Genomic DNA, 19,973 nt, shown 5'->3' with positions numbered 1-19,973 from the left:
ATTAAAAAAAATTATGGGGGGGGGGTAGAATGATTACTTTATCCTATCCCAGGTATTCCTTAAAGAGGTGGGGTTTCAAGTGTCTCCGGAAGGTGGTGAGTGACTCCGCTGTCCTGGCGTCGTGAGGGAGCTTGTTCCACCATTGGGGTGCCAGAGCAGCAAACAGTTTTGCCTGGGCTGAGCGGGAACTGTGCTTCCGCAGAGGTAGGGGGGCCAGCAGGCCAGAGGTGGATGAACGCAATGCCCTCGTTTGGGTGTAGGGACTGATCAGAGCCTGAAGGTACGGAGGTGCCGTTCCCCTCACAGCTCCGTAGGCAAGCACCATGGTCTTGTAGCAGATGCGAGCTTCAACTGGAAGCCAGTGTGCGGAGGAGCGGGGTGACGTGAGAGAACTTGGGAAGGTTGAACACCAGACGGCCTGCGGCATTCTGGATGAGTTGTAGGGGTTTAATGGCACAGGAAGGGAGCCCAGCCAACAGCGAGTTGCAGTAATCCAGACGGGAGATGACAAGTGCCTGGATTAGGACCTGTGCCGCTTCCTGTGTAAGGCAGGGTCGTACTCTGCGGATGTTGTAGAGCAGGGTTCTTCAATTCCGGTCCTGGAGGGCCGAAACACCTCTGTTTTTCATCCTCTCCTTCTAATCAGGGGCTAATTCAGACCTGGGACACCAGGTGAGTGCAATTAACTACCAGGTAGAAATAAAAAACAGAAGTGTTTCGGCCCTCCAGGACCGGAATTGAAGAACCCTGTTGTAGAGCATGAACCTACAGGATCGGATCACTGCCTTGATGTTAGCGGAGAACGACAGGGTGTTGTCCAGGGTCACGCCAAGGCTCTTTGCACTCTGGGAGGAGGACACAACGGAGTTGTCAACCGTGATGGCGAGATCATGGAACGGGCAGTCCTTCCCCCGGGAGGAAGAGCAGCTCCGTCTTGCCGAGGTTCAGCTTGAGGTGGTGATCCGTCATCCACACTGATATGTCTGCCAGACATGTAGAGATGCGATTCGCCACCTGGTTATCAGAAGGGGGAAAGGAGAAGATTAATTGTCTTGGACTGTCTTGGACAGATTATCAATTTATTTTACCTTTATTTAACAAGGCAAGTCAGTTAAGAACAAATTCTTATTTATAATGACGGCCTACACCGGCCAAACCCGGACGACGTTGGCCAATTGTGCGCCGCCCTATGGGACTCCCAATCACGGCCGGTCGTGATACAGCCTGGAATCGAACCAGGGGGTCTGTAGTGACGCCTCAAGCACTGAGATGCAGTGCCTTAGACCGCTGCACCACTCAGGAAGAGTTAGGCCAGGTTAGGGGAAATTGCTGCTGATCTAGGATCAGTTTACTATATCTCAATCCTTACCATGCCCAGTGTTTAGGAGGGAACCTACCCACAGGGTTGCCATGTCTGCGGTTTTACTGAAATTGGGCTACTTTGAAAACGCGGGTGAAAATGTATTGGTCCTGGATTTAAATGTATTGGTCGCGGCTTGTAGGTTTTTGGGTTACTTTCCACCGCTGCTGACAATGGAATTTCTATAAAAAATACATAAATGTTTTAAAAAATGATTTCACTGTGACCTGCTGCTGCTGACTATCAGTGTCACGACTTCCTCCGAAGATGCCTCCTCTCCTTGTTTGGGGAGGCTTCGGCGTTCGTCGTCACCGGCCTTCTAGCCACTGCCGCTCCTCTTCTCAGGATTCCATTTGTTTTGTCTTGTTTATTACACACACCTGGTTCATATCCCCTCATCAGTAAATGTGTAAGTATTCCCTCAACCCCCCCCCCCCCCCCCCCCCCGTGTCTTTATGTGTGAATGTTTATTGTGGAGGCGACGATAGCTCGGTGGAGCTATTTTGTATCGCCGGGATATTGCCTTGTTTTCTCCAGTGCGCCGTTTTACCGCACTGTAGTGTTTTACTCATTGCTGCGTACAGCTGTATTGCCGAATAAACCATTTATTCAGTGATTTACCCTCCTGCGCGTGACTCCGTCCAAAATCACCTGCTACAATCAGGCAATGAGACAAGCTGTTGCTGAGTGAGTGGTGGAATTAGGTGGTATTAGGCAACAACAAATTAAATCCCTTTCAGACAACTTCCTGGACAAAACATGTCACTGTAATAGTGAAGGTGTAAACTTGGCAGTAGAAAGCATAAATAGTATATTTGACATTTCAGCTTTCCTATCAAATCAAAAAATTTCAAGCACACCACCTAAGAAAATTAACAACAATGACAAATGGTTTGATGAAGAATGCAAAAACCTAATAAAGAAATTGAGAAACCTATCCAACCAAAAACATAGAACCAGAAAACCTGAGTCTACACCTTCACTATGGTGAATCACTAAAACAATACAGAAATACACTACGGAAAAAGAAGGAACAGCACGTCAGAAATCATCTCAATGTAATTGAAGAATCCATACAATCTAACCACTTCTGGGAAAATTGGAACACACTAAACAAACAACAAAACAAAGAGTTATCTATCCAAAACGGAGATGTGTGGATAAACCACTTCTCCAATCGTTTTGGCTCTATAACAAAGAACAAACAGTAAAAACATATATATAAAAAACTTAGAATGAACTATTAAAGACTACCAGAACCCACTGGATTCTCCAATTACATTGAATGAACTACAGGACAAAATACAAACCCTCCAACCCCAAAAGGCCTGTGGTGTTGATGGTATCCTACATGAAATGATAAAATATATAGACCACAAATTCCAATTGGCTTTACTTAAACTCTTTAACATCATCCTCAGTTCTGGCATCTTCCCCAATATTTGGAACCAAGGACTGATAACCCCAATCCACAAAAGTGGAGACAAATTTGACCCCAATAAATACAGTGGGATATGCATTAACAGCAACCTTGGGAAAATCCTCTGCATTATCATTAACAGCAGACTTGTACATTTCCTCAGTGAAAACAATGTACTGAGCAGATGTCAAATTGGCTTTTTACCAAATGACCGTATGTGTCACGACTTCTGCCGAGGCTGCCTCCCCTCCTTGTTTCGGCGTTCGTCGTCACCGGCTTACTAGCTACTGCCGATCCAATTCTCAGCACTCCACTTGTCATGTCTTGTCTTGTCAATCACACACACCTGGTGCTCATTCCCCTAATTAGTATGTGTATAAGTGTTCCCTCTGTTCCCCTTGTCTTTGTGAGAGATTGTTGCATTGTGAGAGCGAGTAGCTCCATTTGTTATTGCCAAGGTGGAATATTTCCCTTGTGATTGTTTTGTTTTGACGCTTGGTACGTTTTATTTATGTAAACGGAATAAACTCTGGACTTCTGTGTTTTACCTCCTGCGTCTGACTCCTTCATTCACACCTCATCACAGTATGACAGACCACATTTTCACCCTGCACACCCTAATTGACAAACAAACAAACCAAAACAAAGACAAAGTCTTCTCATGCTTTGTTGACTTCAAAAAAGCTTTTGACCCAATTTGGCATGAGGGTCTGCTATACAAATTGATGGAAAATCCATGTACACAAACAACAAGGGTGCGGTTAAAATTGGCAAAAAAACACATTTATTTCCACAGGGCCGTGGGGTGAGACAGGGATGTGGCTTAAGCCCCAGCCTCTTCAACATATATATCAACGAATTGGCGAGGGCATTAGAACAGTCTGCAGCACCTGGCCTCACCCTACTAGAATCTGAAGTAAAATGTCTACTGTTTGCTGATGATTTGGTGCTTCTGTCCCCAACCAAGGAGGGCCTACAGCAGCACCTAGATCTTCTGCACAGATTCTGTCAGACCTGGGTCCTGTCAGTAAATCTCAGTAAGACAAAGATAATGGTGTTCCAAAAAAGGTCCAGTTGCCAGGACCACAAATACAAATTCCATCTAGACACCGTTGCCCTAGAGCACACAAAAAACGATACATACCACGGCCTAAACATCAGCCTCACAGGTAGCTTCCACAAAGCTGTGAACGATCTGAGAGACAAGGCAAGAAGAGCCTTCTTTGCCATCAAAAGAAACATACAATTTGACATACCAATTAGGATCTGGCTAAAAATACTTGAATCAGTTATAGAACCCATTGCCCTTTATGGTTGTGAGGTCTGGGGTCCGCTCACCAACCAAGAATTCACAAAATGGGACAAACACCAAATTGAGACTCTGCATGCAGAATTCTGCAAAATATCCTCTGTGTACAACGTAAAACACAAAATAATGCATGCAGAGCAGAATTTGGCCGATACCCACTAATGGTCAAAATCCAGAAAATTCTACAACCACCAAAAAGAAAGCGATTCCCAAACCTTCCATAACAAAGCCATCACCTACAGAGAGATGAACCTGGAGAAGAGTCCCCTAAGCAAGCTGGTCCTGGGGCTCTGTTCACAAACACACAGAGCCCACAGAGCCCCAGGACAGCAACACAATTAGACCCACCCAAATCATGAGAAAACAAAAAGAGAATTACTTGACACATTGGAAAGAATTAACAAAAAAACAGCAAACTAGAATGCTATTTGGCCCTAAACAGAGAGTACACAGTGGCAGAATACCTGACCACTGTGACTGACCCAAAATTAAGGAAAGCTTTGACTATGTACAGACTCCGTAAGCATGGCTTTGCTATTGAGAAAGGTCGCCGTAGGCAGACCTGGCTCTCAAGAGAAGACATGCTATGTGCACACTGCCCACAAAATGTGGTGGAAACTGAGCTGCACTTCCTAACCTCCTGCCAAATGTATAACCATATTAGAGACACATTTTCCCTCAGATTATACAGACCCACAAAGAATTCGAAAACAAATCAAATTTTGATAAACTCCCATATATATTGGGTGAAATAGCAAAGTGTGCCATCACAGCAGCAAGATTTGTGACCTGTTGCGACAAGAAAAGGGTAACCAGTGAAGAACAAACACCATTGTAAATACAACCCATATTTTCCCTTTTGTACTTTAACTATTTGCACATCGCTTTAACACTCTATATAGACATAATGACATTTGAAATGTCTTTATTCCTTTGGAACTTTTGTAAGTAATATTTACTGTTAACTTTTTATTGTTTATTTTACTTTTATTTATCCATTTCACTTGCTTTGGCAACGTAAACATATGTTTCCTATGCCAATAAAGCCCCTTGAATTGAATGGTAATTTAATTGACAGAGCAGCACACGCACACATCGTGATAACTTTTTACCAGTTGTAGGTAGGCTATTTAATTTGTCATTATGTGCGAGTGGAAATTTGAAATGGAAGTTATGGAACGGAAGTTATGGAACTCCCTAACCTAGTAATTTCTATGCCATTGTAGGGCGCGAGGGGTCGGTGGGGGGTGTGCTGGGTCCCCCACTCCCCACATTTGTATTTTACTTTTATTTTTAAAGGAACTCAGTCCGGCTTTAAACTTACTCTTGAATGTTGTAATAGTAGAATGCACAAGGAGCATTTTCGAAATTGGGTAGTGCATCATCAGTTCCTCTTGTCATGTTAGTCATTACATACCTTAGAGCTATTTATAACTTGTCAGAAATGTCCAAATCAACTAGCCCATATCAGCTAAAAACAAATTATTTAGGTTTTTTAGCCCATAGATATTGTTGTAATTTTTTTACTCACTCAAATATCACATGAATACACATTAGATATTGCAAAATGTATAGAATTGCAAGAAAAATAGCTTTAAAACTGCAACATTTTCTTTGTACCCCATGATAAAATATGTAGCATTGCAGGAAATAAGCTTTAAACCTGCAAAACTCTCTCCACCAACAAGAGGGGTGTGAACAGTTTGTTGAACAGATGTGGCACGGATTGGCTAGTAGGCATAGCTTGACTTGGGCAGAAGCTCACCGGAACTGAGTACCGACACCTCAAATGTTCTAATGCTTGAGTTCCTGCACCTCTTATAGAATGTTAGCTCAAAAGTATTGCAGTTCCTGCTCCTACATATAAACAGTACCAGAATCCAAAATGAGTACCGGCACCTATTTCAGTCCAAAGCACTACTATACAGCAACAACTTCGCCTTCTTAGTATCAAATAAATAGGCTATGCAGAGCCATGGTCTGGTCCGGTTGGGTCCACCCGGATATATAGGCTGTAGTAGTTACATAGACCAAGACCTGTGACAATCAAACTGGACCAGACCTGGACCCGAGTTACGTTGTACATTTTGGACCTGAATCCCAAAGGTTCCCGGGTCGGGTTTCGGGTATTCGGTTTGGGTGGACCTGTGAAGACCTCTGCTTTGAAGTACTCCATCCATCACCTCTCATTAATAGTCACATGGGATTACAGTCAGTACTGCAGCCTAATCACATAGAATACTGTAATCTACTGGTCACTTTAGTTAGGGTCAATCTTTCTACGTTCCTCTTGGTGTTATTAGATTTTAGATGATTGGATGAGTTTATTAGTCACATGCACAGGGTTGCAGATGTAATTGCAGGGTACAGTGAAATTGTTAAGCTCCAACAGTGCAGGTCAAAAAGAGAAGTTAATGAAACAATAATAAATCAACATAATAATAATATATACATATTTACAACTGTAACAATTATAAATGTCCATTGGGGAGCAGGTAGCTGCCTAGTGGTGGCTATTGAGTGGGTGAGGTAATTTATGAACTTCTTGGCCTTCCTGCGTCACCTGGTGTTGTAGGGGTCCTGGAGGGCAGGCAGTGTGCACCCAATGGTGCGTTCGGCTGAGCATACCACCCTCTGTAGTGCCTTGCGGTCAGCGGCGGTGGAGATGCCGTACCAGGCTATGATGCAGCCCGACAGTATGTGCTCGATGGTGCTCCTGTAGAAAACTGCGAGGGCCCTTTCTTCAGCCTCCTGAGTTGCCGTCGTGCCTTCTTCACCATGGTGCCCATGTGGTTTGACCATTTCAGGTTCTTGGAGATTTGTATGCCAAGGAACTTGAAGTTTTTGACTGTATCCAAGGCGGCCCCGTTGATGAGGATGGGGGGGTGCCCAGCCTGGTTCCTCCCGAAGTCCACAATCAGCTCCTTTGTTTTGTTGATGTTGAGGGAGAGGTTGTTTACCTGGCACCACTCCGGCAGAGTGCCTACCTCCTCTCTGTTGGCTGTCTCGTCGTTGTTGGTAATCAGGCCTACTACTGTCGTGTCGTCAGCGAACTTGATGATGGAGTTGGAACTGTGTGAGGCCATGCAGTCATGGTTATACAGGGAGTACAGGAGGGCACTGAGGATACACCCTTGTGGGGCCCCCGTGTTGAGGATCAGTGTGGAGGAGGTAATGTTGCCTACCTTCACCATGGGGACGGCCTGTCAGGAAATCCAGGACCCAGTTGCACAGGGAGGAGTTCAGTCCCAGGGCCGTGAGCTTTGTGGTGAGTTTAGAGTGCACTATGGTATTGAAGGCGAGTGGCGCAGTGGTCTAAGGCACTGCATCGCAGTGCTAGCTGTGCCACTAGAGATCCTGGTTCGAATCCAGGCTCTGTCGTAGCCGGCCGCGACCGGGAGACCCATGGGGCGGCGCACAATTGGCCCAGCGTCGTCCAGGGTAGGGGAGGGAATGGCCGGCAGGGGATGTAGCTCAGTTGGTAGAGCATGGCGTTTGCAACGCCAGGGTTGTGGGTTCGATAAAATAATGTATGTGCTAACTGTAAGTCGCTCTGGATAAGAGCGTCTGCTAAATGACTAAAATGTAAATGTAAATGAAAGCCAGCTGTAGTCAATGAACCGCATCCATTCCTCACATATGCATTCCTTTTGTCCAGGTGGGTGAGGCCAGTGTGCAGTGCAATGGCGATTGCGTCGTCCGTGGATCTGTCGGGGTGGTAGTCGAATTGGGGAGGGTAGAGGTGATGTGGTATTTGACGAGCCTCTCAAAGCACTTCATGATGATGGAAGTGAGTGCTACATTTTATTTTATTTTTATTTTATTTCACCTTTATTTAACCAGGTAAGGCAGTTGAGAACAAGTTCTCATTTACATCTGCTACCTGGCCAATATAAAGCAAAGCAGTGCGATAAAAACAACAACACAGAGTTACATATGGGGTAAACAAAAACATAAAGTCAAAAATACAACAGAAAATATATAAACAGTGTGAGCGAATGTAGCAATAAATAGGCCATAGTGCAAAATAGTTACAATTTCGTATTAACACTGGAATGATAGATGTGCAAAAGATGATGTGCAAATAGAGATACTGGGGTGCAAATTAGCAAAATAAATAACAATATGGGGATGAGGTAGTTGGGTGGGCTAATTACAGAATGGCTGTGTACAGGTGCAGTGATCGGTAAGCTGCTCTGACAACTGACACTTAAAGTTAGTGAGGGAGATAAGAGTCTCCAGCTTCAGAGATTTTTGCAGTTCGTTCCAGTCATTGGCAGCAGAGAACTGGAAGGAATGGCGGCCAAAGGAGGTGTTGGCTTTGGGGATGACCAGTGAGATATACCTGCTGGAGCGCAGACTACGGGTGGGTGTTGCTATGGTGACCAGTGAGCTAAGATAAGACGGGGATTTGCCTAGCAGTGATTTATAGATGACCTGGAGCCAGTGGGTTTGGCAACGAATATGTAGTGAGAGCCAGCCAACAAGAGCGTACAGGTCACAATGGTGGGTAGTATATGGGGCATTGGTGACAAAACTGATGGCACTGTGATAGACTACATCCAATTTGCTGAGTAGAGTGTTGGAGGCTATTTTGTAAATGACATCGCCAAAGTCAAGGATCGGTAGGATAGTCAGTTTTACTTTGTTGCGAAATAGGAAGCAGATTCTAGATCTAACTTTTGATTGGAGATGCTTAATGTGAGTCTGGAAGGAGAGTTTACAGTCTAACCAGACACCTAGGTATTTGTAGTTGTCCACATACTCTAGGTCAGACCCGCCGAGAGTAGTGATTCTAGTCGGGTGGGCGGGTGCAAGCAGCGTTCGGTTGAAGAGCATGCATTTAGTTTTACTAGTGTTTAAGAGCAGTTGGAGGCTACGGAAGGAGTGTTATATGGCGTTGAAGCTCGTTTGGAGGTTTGTTAACACAGTGTCCAATGAAGGGCCAGATGTATACAAAATGGTGTCGTCCGCATAGAGGTGGATCCGAGCGTCACCAGCAGCAAGAGCGACATCATTGATATACACAGAGAATAGAGTCGGCCCGAGAATTGAACCCTGTGGCACCCCCATAGAGACTGCCAGAGGTCCAGACAACAGGCCCTCCAATTTGACACATTGAACTCTATCTGAGAAGTAGTTGGTGAACCAGGCGAGGCAGTCATTTGAGAAACCAAGGCTATTTAGTCTGCCAATAAGAATGCAGTGGTTGACAGAGTCGAAAGCCTTGGCCAGGTCGATGAAGACGGCTGCGCAGTACTGTCTTTTATCGATTGCGGTTATAATATCGTTTAGGACCTTGAGCGTGGCTGAGGTGCACCCATGACCAGCTCGGAAACCGGATTGCATAGCGGAGAAGGTACGTGGGATTCGAAATGGTCGGTGATCTGTTTGTTAACTTGGCTTTCAAATACTTTCGAAAGGCAGGGCAGGATGGATATAGGTCTGTAACAGTTTGGATCTAGAGTGTCACGCCCTTTGAAGAGGGGGATGACCGCGGAAGCTTTCCAATCTCTGGGGATCTCAGACGTTACGAAAGAGAGGTTGAACAGGCTAGTAATAGGGGTTGCGACAATTTCAGCAGCTAATTTTTGAAAGAAAGGGTCCAGATTGTCTAGCCCAGCTGATTTGTAGGGGTCCAGATTTTTCAGCTCTTTCAGAACATCAGCTGTCTGAATTTGTGTGAAGGAGATGCGGTGGGGGGGGGGGGGGGGGGGGCATGGGCAAGTTGCAGCGGAGGGTGCAGAGCTGGTGGCCGGGGTAGTGGTAGCCAGGGGGAAAGCATGGCCAGCCATAGCAAAATGCTTGTTGAAATTCTCGATTATTGTAGATTTATCAGTGGTGACAGTGTTTCCTAGCCTCAGTGCAGTGGGCAGTTGGGAGGAGGTGCTCTTATTCTCCATTGACATTACAGTGTCCCAAAGCTTTTTGGAGTTAGTGCTACAGGATGCAAATTTCTGTTTGAAAAAGCTAGCCTTTGCTTTCCTAACTGATTGTGTATATTGGTTCCTGACTTCCCTGAAAAGTTGCATATCGCGGGGGCTGTTCGATGCTAATGCAGTATGCCACAGGATGTTTTTGAGCTGGTCAAGGGCAGTCAAGTCTGAGGAGAACCAAGGGCTATATCTGTTCTTAGTTCTGAATTTTTTGAATGGGGCACACTTATTTAAGATTGAGAGGAAAGCACTTTTAAAGAACAACCAGGCATCCTCTACTGACAGAATGAGGTCAATATCCATCCAGGATACCCGGGCCAGGTAAATTAGAAAGGCCTGCTCGCTAAAGTGTTTTAGGGAGCGTTTGACAGTGATGAGGGGTGGACGTTTGACCGCGGACCCATTACGGACGCAGGCAATAAGGCAGTGATCGCTGAGATCCTGGTTGAAGAGTATTGTATTTAGAGGGTCAATTTGTCAGGATTATATCTATGAGGGTGCCCATGTTTACAGATTTAGCGTTGTACCTGGTAGGTTCGTTGATAATTTGTGTGAGATTGAGGGCATCTAGTTTAGATTGTAGGTTGGCCAGGGTGTTAAGCATGTCGGTAGTCATTCAGTTCAGTTACTTTCCTTTTGATGACCCTGTTTATGTAGTTCCAAATATCATGTTGATATGACAAAAAAAAATTATGCCTGAAATATTCCAGTTTATACATATTTACTTTTAATAAAAGTGCCTGGGCCAGTGAGGCCACTACACGTTTTGACGTTCGTTCTGAGAGACTCGTGATATCGGTAAACCTAACTGACGTCGCGTGCTTCCGCTTGACAAGCACCAAGGTAAACCAATCATTGTCAGTCATTTTTTTACGTCAGCCAATGGCGATTTCAGTATTTTGTTTAGAGGCGGAGTTTCTGAGAAACACAGAGAAATGGGTTAGGTTGTTAGCTAGAAAGTTAGCTAATGGCTGGGGGAAAGAGATCCTCCTCAACCCTCGCTTCGGGAGAGTTTCAGGATTTCCTGAAGTAAAAACACCCGAATATTCTACAAGAGATACCCCTAAAGGAAGTTAAGGTCAACAATAAGAACGCTAATATACGTATTGTCAAGATAAGTATGCAGGATGCAGTAGCCGGGACGAGAATGCTGACGGACGGCTTCGAGGACGAGATCGACTCGGTGACTCCTCGCACCCCAGCGGTAGGGATGGGGGTAGGAGCAACACCAGGAGTCGGACTTCGGGGCATAGGGATTGGTGTGGGCGGAAAGAAAGTACGATTGTTTGGCGAGCCCGGTGGGCCTTCTACAGATAGACTGGATTTCAAACTGGCTGCGGCTGCAGTCCTTTCCTCTGGTCCCGGATCCAACAGCGACGAAGACGAGGTCTCAGAGGTAACGTTAGCTGGATATGCTAGTTAGCCAGCTAGCTAGCAAACGTTCATCTCCCTGTCTAGCCAGCTAGTTAGTTGTGGGCAGCCACCCTCTCTTAGGCTGACGAAATAACCTAAAAAACAACTAAGAATTTGCTCGAAACATGTCTCCAGCAAACTCAATTTCTCATGGGTTGTCAGACATAAGGCAAATAGTGCAAGACAGCAACATAATTGTACGATAACCGATGGAATGTTTTATTTATGCGGCGTAGGCTGTGACCACGGCCTAGTTCGGGTGGAAGCGATCATGCCATCGTCAGTGCTAGCTAACGTTAGTAAGTTAGCAGTCGTCTCGCAGCGCAGACACACATTCTCAACTTCGGACACTGTACACAGTGGTGGGAGAGTACGTATTCACACACAGTCAGAACAAGCACGGGCTGTCAATCTTGCCAATATTAAAACTAGCTCAAATGTTATCGTAATGGTGCAATTACGTCACCTTTTTATAAATGATATCAATTTTAAATCCGACTGTCCTTCAATTCCTCAACACACGTTTTAGACAGCTAGTTAGCTAACGTTAACTGTCGTAGCTAGTTGAGTGGTCGATCATCGTGGTATCATAAATAAAGAACACGGAGGGATCAGATGACACTGGTCTCAGCCTCACGAGACGGTGCCAACTAAATGGCCAACTCTATCACTGTCCTGCGCTGTTACAATTGATAACAGTCCCCTTTCTGAGCTGTGGGCAACTTTACATGTGTTGGCAGGCTTACAGGGCACCACGGTTGAGGTTGATACCTGACAGTTGATCTAAGATCGCGAGCTACAACATGGTCACACGCACACAAACACAAACCACGAGTTCCTGTTCTGTCATCAGTAATGATGATGACAACACAACGGTTTCAACTGTAAAATCTTTCTTATGTGGATTGGTTCCCTGACACGTTTGCCCTCTGCGTGTTCACCACCAACCAATCAACATCTGCTTCCAGGTCAGGTGAAGGTGTGACTTTTGAAGCCACACCTGTGGTTGCCCTGCCATACTATGCCCTACCAAACCATGCCCTACTATACCATACCCAGCCCAACCCTAACCTGTCTGTGGACTTGAGGCGGCCATGACACTATCAAGTTGTCTGACTGACACATCGCTACCTGTCTGGCTATTCTGTCCACTTCCTACACAGGCTACAAAAACACCATGCCTGCCTTGTTATTCTAACTGTTGAAATGTAATTAGGCTTGCATGGCATGGCGTCATGTGACAGTCTATGGACTCCCATTCTAGGAACACAGTCTAGGATCATGTTTGCCTGAAAACCCAACGTTGAATTGCATTGAATTCTACGTCGGGCAAAAATGAGTGTTTGGTTCAGGAAAATTTCCTCTCACGACCTCTACAAGCCAGCAAATTATATTTAAACAGTCTAGACCGGTTGTTACCGCTGTTGGTCCTTTTGACGGTAGGAATGTGAGACCATATAACCACAGGAAAGTATAGTTAAATCACTTTATCAAAGCTGGTAGTGCATTGAGATGTCTATCACCTGAAGCATGGGTAGAACCAGGTAAACACGTGCACCAGCTCGGCAAGTATGCATGCGTGCTGTGCTTGCGTTTTCATTTTGTGCGCATGCTTCAGGTGATAGAAATCTCAACGCACTACCAGCGCTTTGAAAAGTTGATGTAATTATACTTTCCTGTGGATATAATGTCTCTCATCCCTACCTGCAAAAGGACCAACCACACAGACAACTGGTAAAGTAAGTTAAAATATCATTTTATTCAACATTCTGGCTGATGGAGTTGGAGAGAGGAAATGTTCCTGAATCAAACACTAATTTCTGCCCGACATAGAATTCAATGCAGTCGGGTTTCTAGGCAAGGATCGTGTGTGTGACGCATGTTGGAACTGCCAGACCAGGCGACAACCTGATAGTGATGCAGGGCTAAGGGGCACAATCCAGATAATACTGGAAAATCAATCCACTAAAACGTTTCTCATACATTTAAACAAAGGGTTTTATTTATTCATGAGGCAGTGACATTTTTTTTCTGTCATGTTATAAGTCTATCTGTTGTAACATGTGCACCTGCAGAGAGCACTTTCCCATTTCATGGTGTTGGATGGATGGAAGCTGTGGAGCCTGGCATGTTAACAGGGTGAAGACACTGCCTGTTGAGCTACCACCTCCTGACCATACCATAACCCACAAGTAAATAGTGAGCATTACATCTGCAATGGATTATAAGTTCTTATGTTTCATTTGGAAAATGAGATGGGGGGGGATAGGAGACGAAAGCAGGCAGCTATCTTTCTCGCTCTCGCTCTACCTTCTGTTGGGAATTAGTTGAGGCTGAATGTACAGTATATGTCTGATACCTGTGTCATGTTTTGTGGCCTTCCTAAAAGGCCTTGAGGATCTGGCTGAAAGGGAGGTATTGTTGTGAAATGTTAGCCTAGTGGAGAGCTCACTCCTGTGGGCTGCAGCTGAACTCTGAGCTCCAGGATTAAGCAGATGCCTTTCCAGGCCTTTCCAGCTTTCCGGATGCAACACAGTGCTGGGAACTGTAGTTCATTGATGGGCAGAACTGATGTACATTGTTGTTTGTGAGAGCCCTCTTGGAACTACATCCCCCAAAAGTAATTGTTTTCTGCATTCCAAGTGTATAGCTACATTCCTCCACACAGACTGCCGCTAGTCTGTCTGTGGACACCCAGTAGCTTTTCCTTACTGGTCCTCATCTCTGTAAAGGACTACAGCTAAGAGCAGACTATTGACGGAGTTAGCGCAGTCATCTTTTTATTTTGAATGCTGTTTGACAGTTGCAGGTGGGTCATTGTTTTCATGACATATCTTTGCATACTGTACTACTAGGAATGTGACCAGTTTGTCTTAATTATTTAATGTTTTTGTGTGAATTTGAAACAGTTTACTACCTATTGTCTGAAGTTTAAACACATCATTAATGCTCTTTTGAATATTGCTATTGTTGAATTCACAGGATCTATTCCCTCATTTTATCTGCACTCACGTCACGTTCCTCATAAATCTTTGCCAAGCAATGCTAGTAAACGGTACACTATTTTGGAGCTGGGACAGGTTGGTTGGCATGTTGGGTACACAGACAGACACAAGCCCCTCTCTCTGGCCCTGACCTTGGGCAGCTGCAGTCCCAGCACGGAGCTGCGCCAGGGGGCCCGTGCTGTATGTACTGAATTTGCCGCATACTGTTTTCCTCCTCAATGCTTTTGTGCTACCGTACCCCCCAGATACATACAGCCATGTACAGTCCAATACCATACGGTCAAGCCAGCCTTTCTCTCAGAGCTGGAAACTGATGGATATGGTTTTTAAATCAAGAGCTTGGCTTGCACTGTTTACAGTACACTAACTTATCAGAGCCCGCTTGGCCCCACTGGAGAGAACCTCATGCTGGTTGATGGTGTTGATATGGAACGGATGTCACTCCATGTATGTTTTTGAGATGTTTATTATGGAACAGTTGTTTTGCTCCTTGACCCACATCAAACTCTTGAATGTTTTCAGTTATTACACACACAAAGCAAACAAACTCATGTTTTTTGGTCAAAAGACAGTTTTCGGTTGCAAATCCCCTTAAAGGAATCAGCGTAATATGAACCACCATTTTGGAAAACATTGATTTAGAACATTTAAGGAGTTTGTACACCGAAAATGTTTGAGTTAGTTTGCGGACGACGTTGTGAGGTAGAAAACTGAGATGGAAATCTGTGTCCGTCACGAGTGTCGTCCTACATGGAGACCCTGGATCTTAGATATTCTATAGCTAGGTTGGCCTTTTGTGCTCAGCTCAGGGTAACTCACTCTACCTTAGAGCCAAGCCATTCATTAATCAACGGTTCCAGAATGGAGAAACAGGCTCTGTTCTCTCCCATCCACATCAGAGTTGCACTTACACTGGGAACATATCATATGCATAATATGTTAACCTTTCCCCACTGAATCTAAGTTTTGTTAGCATGGAGTGGACATGGACTATATTATCTACCATTAAGTACATTTTCTATCTAAACCAGGGATGGGCAACTCCAGTCCTCGGGGGCCGAGTGGTGCAGAGTATGTGAGCGGAGTTGAGCTGTCGGAAATCCCGCTCTGCGCTCCACTTTCCAACTGCTCTGCTAAAAACCACTCCTCGCTCACAGGAAGAAATAAAACAACCTCTACACATTATCTCCATTCATTTTTTTGGTTTAAGTCACAATTTAAACAACTCCCCATCTATCTTTTTGACTACGTGGACCTGCCAAGTATTGAAACCAAACCATATGATTTGAATAAAAATTATTTGTTATAAACAACAGGAAAAGGTGACTGTAAGAAGCGCTCATTGTTTCAAATATGCTACATGTCATATTGAACAGCATATAAACACTCTAAACAGCCACTGGTAAATAAGGAATTATTTCGGCTATATTATTAGCCTAATTCAATGATTAGGCTGGCAGGAACATTAAGCGCTCAGCATTTAAACAACATTTTGTTATTAAATCACGATAGTCTATAAATTGTCAATTTAGAGGCTGTGACTTACTTAGAATTAAATCAAAATGAAACAGTGCCTTTGAGTTCACTTTTAGAAACAAGTTTGGCCAGAGTCTTGTGGCTTCAGGCTCATGTGATGGTGCCTGTAGAGCAGGCCAGCAGCGGAGAATACCCTCTCCACGCTTGCAAAGCCACTGGGGATGCTAAACACCCTTCGGGCCACTCTCCAGGCACCATCGCTTGAAGCCACAAGACTCTGGCCAAACTTATTTCTAAAAGTGAATTCAAAGGCGCTGTTTCATTTTCATAGCCTCAGTTTCCATCACGAGGAGGTAGCGTATCTCCAAGCTGGTTACGCACCAGTTCATCCCCTATCACCCAATCAGTTTTAAACCTGGGCTCCAGGACTGCGAGGACCAGAATGTTTATCGTTATTGTACTGAGTGGAGACGTTATCTGATAGTGTTTCTGCAAAGCAGCAATGTCTATGGGTTGAGACACTGTAGTCAACAGTTTCTTTTATTTCCGACATGGCAGGGAGAATCATGCCCAGGGTCCCCAGCTCTTTCTGCATAGTGGTGTCAGAACCTCCACCAGGACCTGTTTGCCAATACATTTAGTTTAGGGGGAATTTTTCATAATCGGACATAGACTTCAGTTTGTTTTGCCACAATGGGCCTCTTTCGAAAATCTTCATTACAGACTCAATGATGCGTAATTGGCTGTTCCATCTTGTCATGCAGGCTTCTGTGGGGTGCACTCCCAATCTGTCACTTTCCTCTGTGTTCAATGTACTCTTCCTAACACTTTTCACAAGTTTCCCCACTTTCTGGATCAGTCCACTAACCCCATCATGCATGTTAATGGGATCCTTTATTGCGAGCTGAAGCATGTGAATTGGGCACTGTAAATTGAGATTTGACTCCGAAGTATTGGTTTACAATCGTGTCAATGTTGTTGGCTATATGGTCAGTTTGGGACTGAGAGTGCAGGTGGTGCGTCCTACTCCTCCGTGTCGGATGCCTCCTCTTAGTCCTGTCCATCATTGGTCTACTCTAAAGCAGGTAGGGTGAAGGCCTTGACCATGTTGCTTGCGCTGTCAGTCACCACTTGTATCAGCTGTCGCTGCACGTTCTAGTTCCTCAGGATACTTTGATATTTCTGCTAAATGGCCTCTGCTGTGTGGTGTCCTTGTATGTGCTCGCAGCTCAGCAACACCATGTGGCCTTTATATTTTCCGTCAATGAAACTAGCGACAATCCCCCAGGAAACTGTGCCCCCTTCTGCTAGTCCAAATGTCAGTTGACACAACGAAACCATCACCTAGTTGCAATAGATCTCTCAGCATGGCTTCAATTTCTTGGAGGGCATGAGGGTGTCTCGGACCGTACTATAGCAAGGCTGTGTAGCCTGGTTGAGCTGCACGTACAAAGTACCGGATCCCTTCCCATTCTCCCTTAGTTAGGGGCTCATAGTCCAAGTAAACCATTTAAAAAGAAAGCCTCATCCAATTGGCTCTTTCTCTTCCGCGACACTGCCGGGGCTTTACGTGCAGAAAAGTAATATTGGAGTGTGTCTTTCTCCTGCAAAGTTCATGGCTGCTGCATCTCCTTCTCTGTAAATACAAATTAGGACTGACACCAATTAGTCGACTGGTTGATAGGCTGTTGGTCGACCAATATTTCTTTAGTCAAGCAGCAGCAAATATGTTTTTTTTTATGGCTCACGACACCTGTCTGATTCACACCCATCTCAGTGAACTAATCCATTGCGGAGGCCGAGACTAATCCATTGCGGAGGCCGCAGGGATGGCACAGTCCAAGAAGGGGAGTGTGGCTAAGATGCACAATGCACGTCTCTCTCAGAATGTGCGCTCTCCCGTCAATTTGTGCACATTCATTGTTTCATAACTTCATTGTGTGGATTGTATGTTTGATTGTTAGTGTCTATCAATTCCACATATATCACCAGCAGTACGTTTACCGTTAATTCCTATTTCTCATCTACAATGTTTGTTTGGTTACGGTCATTTCTGTTAATGCATTCAGTATATTATTATTATTATTATTATTATTATTATTATTCCAGTCTTTTACCGTTCCTGGAACAAAATGTTTTTGTATAATGTTTCTATAGGTACATTTACATTTTAGTCATTTAGCAGATGCTCTTATCCAGAGCGACTTACAGTTAGTGAGTGCATACATGTTTTGTTATTTTTTTGATATTTTCTATTAATTTTTCATACTGGCCCCCCGTGGGAATTGAACCCACAACCCTGGCGTTGCAAACACCATGCTCTACCAACTGAGCTACACGTAGGCCTATAGAAAGCTCCTTGGAAGAAGTCATATGTCAGGCCTATTGGTCCAAAATCAATGATAATAGAACCTTGTTCCTTTCTGTTAGCATGTGCACATAGTACACCTTCATGCTTTCGGGATATGTGTCTTTTCAGATTCCACAATGATTCTTTAGTTGTAGACACTCACTCTCTTCCTCTTGTTCCTCCTCATCTTTTTAAGTCACCTTGAGTTTGCTCCTCTGTGTTTTTTATCATTCTTGATGAAAATATTCAGTGAACTCCATGACAGTAGCTAAAGCAAAGGGCTATAGCAGCACACAAGTAGACTACAGATGCATGCTGGGCCGGGCATGCCCTGAGCTCGTGAAGTGAGCACTACTGGAGTGAAATTGGAGTGGGCGAGAAAGCCGACCCTCCAGCCTTTGGGAAACTCGCCCCGAGCTCCAGTCAAATTGGGCACTCCTCCTCGCTCCCGCGCCACTCCGCTCACATACACTGGAGCTGTGTCACCCTAGCAAACACAGCTGATTTAAACTAATTGCATTCTAAACTGAAGATCACGATTCGTTGATTATTGGAGTCAGGTATGTTAGCTGGGAGTATTTTTTTAGGTACCCTTCCACCGATCTGTGCCTCGCCACAATCCTGTCTCAGAGCTCTACGGACAATTCTTCAACCTCATGGCTTGGTTTTTGCTCTGACATGCACTGTCAACTGTGGGACCTTTATATAGACAGGTGTGTCCCTTACCAAATCATGTCCAATCAATTGAATTTACCACAGCTGGACTCCAATCAATTTGTAGAAACATATCAAGGATGATCAATGGAAACAGGATGCACCTGAGCTCAATTTCGAGGCTCATAGCAAAGGGTCTGAATACTTATGTAAATACGGTATTTCAGTTTTTAATCTGTTAGTACATTTGCAAATAATGTGTCATTATGGGGTTTTGTGTGTAAATTGAGGAACATTTTTTTTATTGAATCAATTTTAGAATAACCCTGTAATGTAACAAAATGTGGGGAGGTCAAAGGGTCTGAATACTTTCCGAATGCAGTGCATCTGAAGCCTTGACTTGACGGAGTCTTCCTCAATGCTCAGACCATGTCCGTTATAAGGCCTCTTGGCCAATGTGAATGTGTCAGGCTGCAATGCTACTCTAGAGGCCCTGGCTAAAGATGGAGGGATGGACTTTGCATCAGACCTGACGTGACACCTCGGTGTGTACAGAATGTCTAGGTCAACAAAGGGAAAAACCAGCACAGGCCTGAGGCCTACGTATAGGACAGGGACTCCTTGAGAAATTACAGTGGGAGGTTTCGTTTTCACTGTCCCTGCCTGCCATAAAGCAGGCTGAAAGTTCATCCTAACCCTACAGCTGTCCCAGACCAAATGTCTGTGTCGGTGGGCCAAAATATATAGTCTGGTGTGATGTTTAATTGACATGACCTTGTCCTGGTCAGTTCACGCGTTCAGAAAAAACTTGAAGCTCAGCCTAATGCTTTCTGCATGCTTTTGTTCGGTTGGCACCTAACCGAACGAGTGTGCTCGCAATACTCCCTTTAAAGACCTTGAAAAATGAAAGAATGCTGCAATAGTACTGTTTGTCCATCTCGAGATGCCATAGCCCGTATATACTTCCTCAAAATAGTCAGAATGAATCTAAGAAAACTCAAGAAATCTGTCATAAATTTTTAAGTTTATGCCAAGGCGATCTTAGTTGCT

At 44.6% G+C, this 19,973-nt stretch overlaps 1 protein-coding gene across 3 annotated transcripts in view; it reads left to right on the top strand.

Moving 5' to 3' along the window:
• Nucleotides 1-10,995: 10,995 nt before the first annotated feature.
• Nucleotides 10,996-19,973, top strand: part of LOC311125466 (ankyrin repeat and KH domain-containing protein 1-like) — a 52,562-nt gene continuing 43,584 nt past the window's right edge. For all 3 annotated transcript variants that reach the window (XM_084199517.1, XM_084199516.1, XM_084199515.1), the window contains exon 1: nt 10,996-11,421. In XM_084199517.1, coding sequence (XP_084055643.1) covers nt 11,146-11,421 — 276 coding nt within the window. In that variant the 5' untranslated portion in view covers nt 10,996-11,145. The remainder of the gene's footprint in view (nt 11,422-19,973) is intronic.

Source organism: Coregonus lavaretus, assembly GCF_964263955.1.
Source record: "Coregonus lavaretus genome assembly, contig: HAP1_SCAFFOLD_324, whole genome shotgun sequence".
Classification (NCBI taxonomy): domain Eukaryota; kingdom Metazoa; phylum Chordata; class Actinopteri; order Salmoniformes; family Salmonidae; genus Coregonus; species Coregonus lavaretus.
Note: the sequence above shows the minus strand (reverse complement) of the source record. Positions and strands in the feature narration are given on the sequence as shown.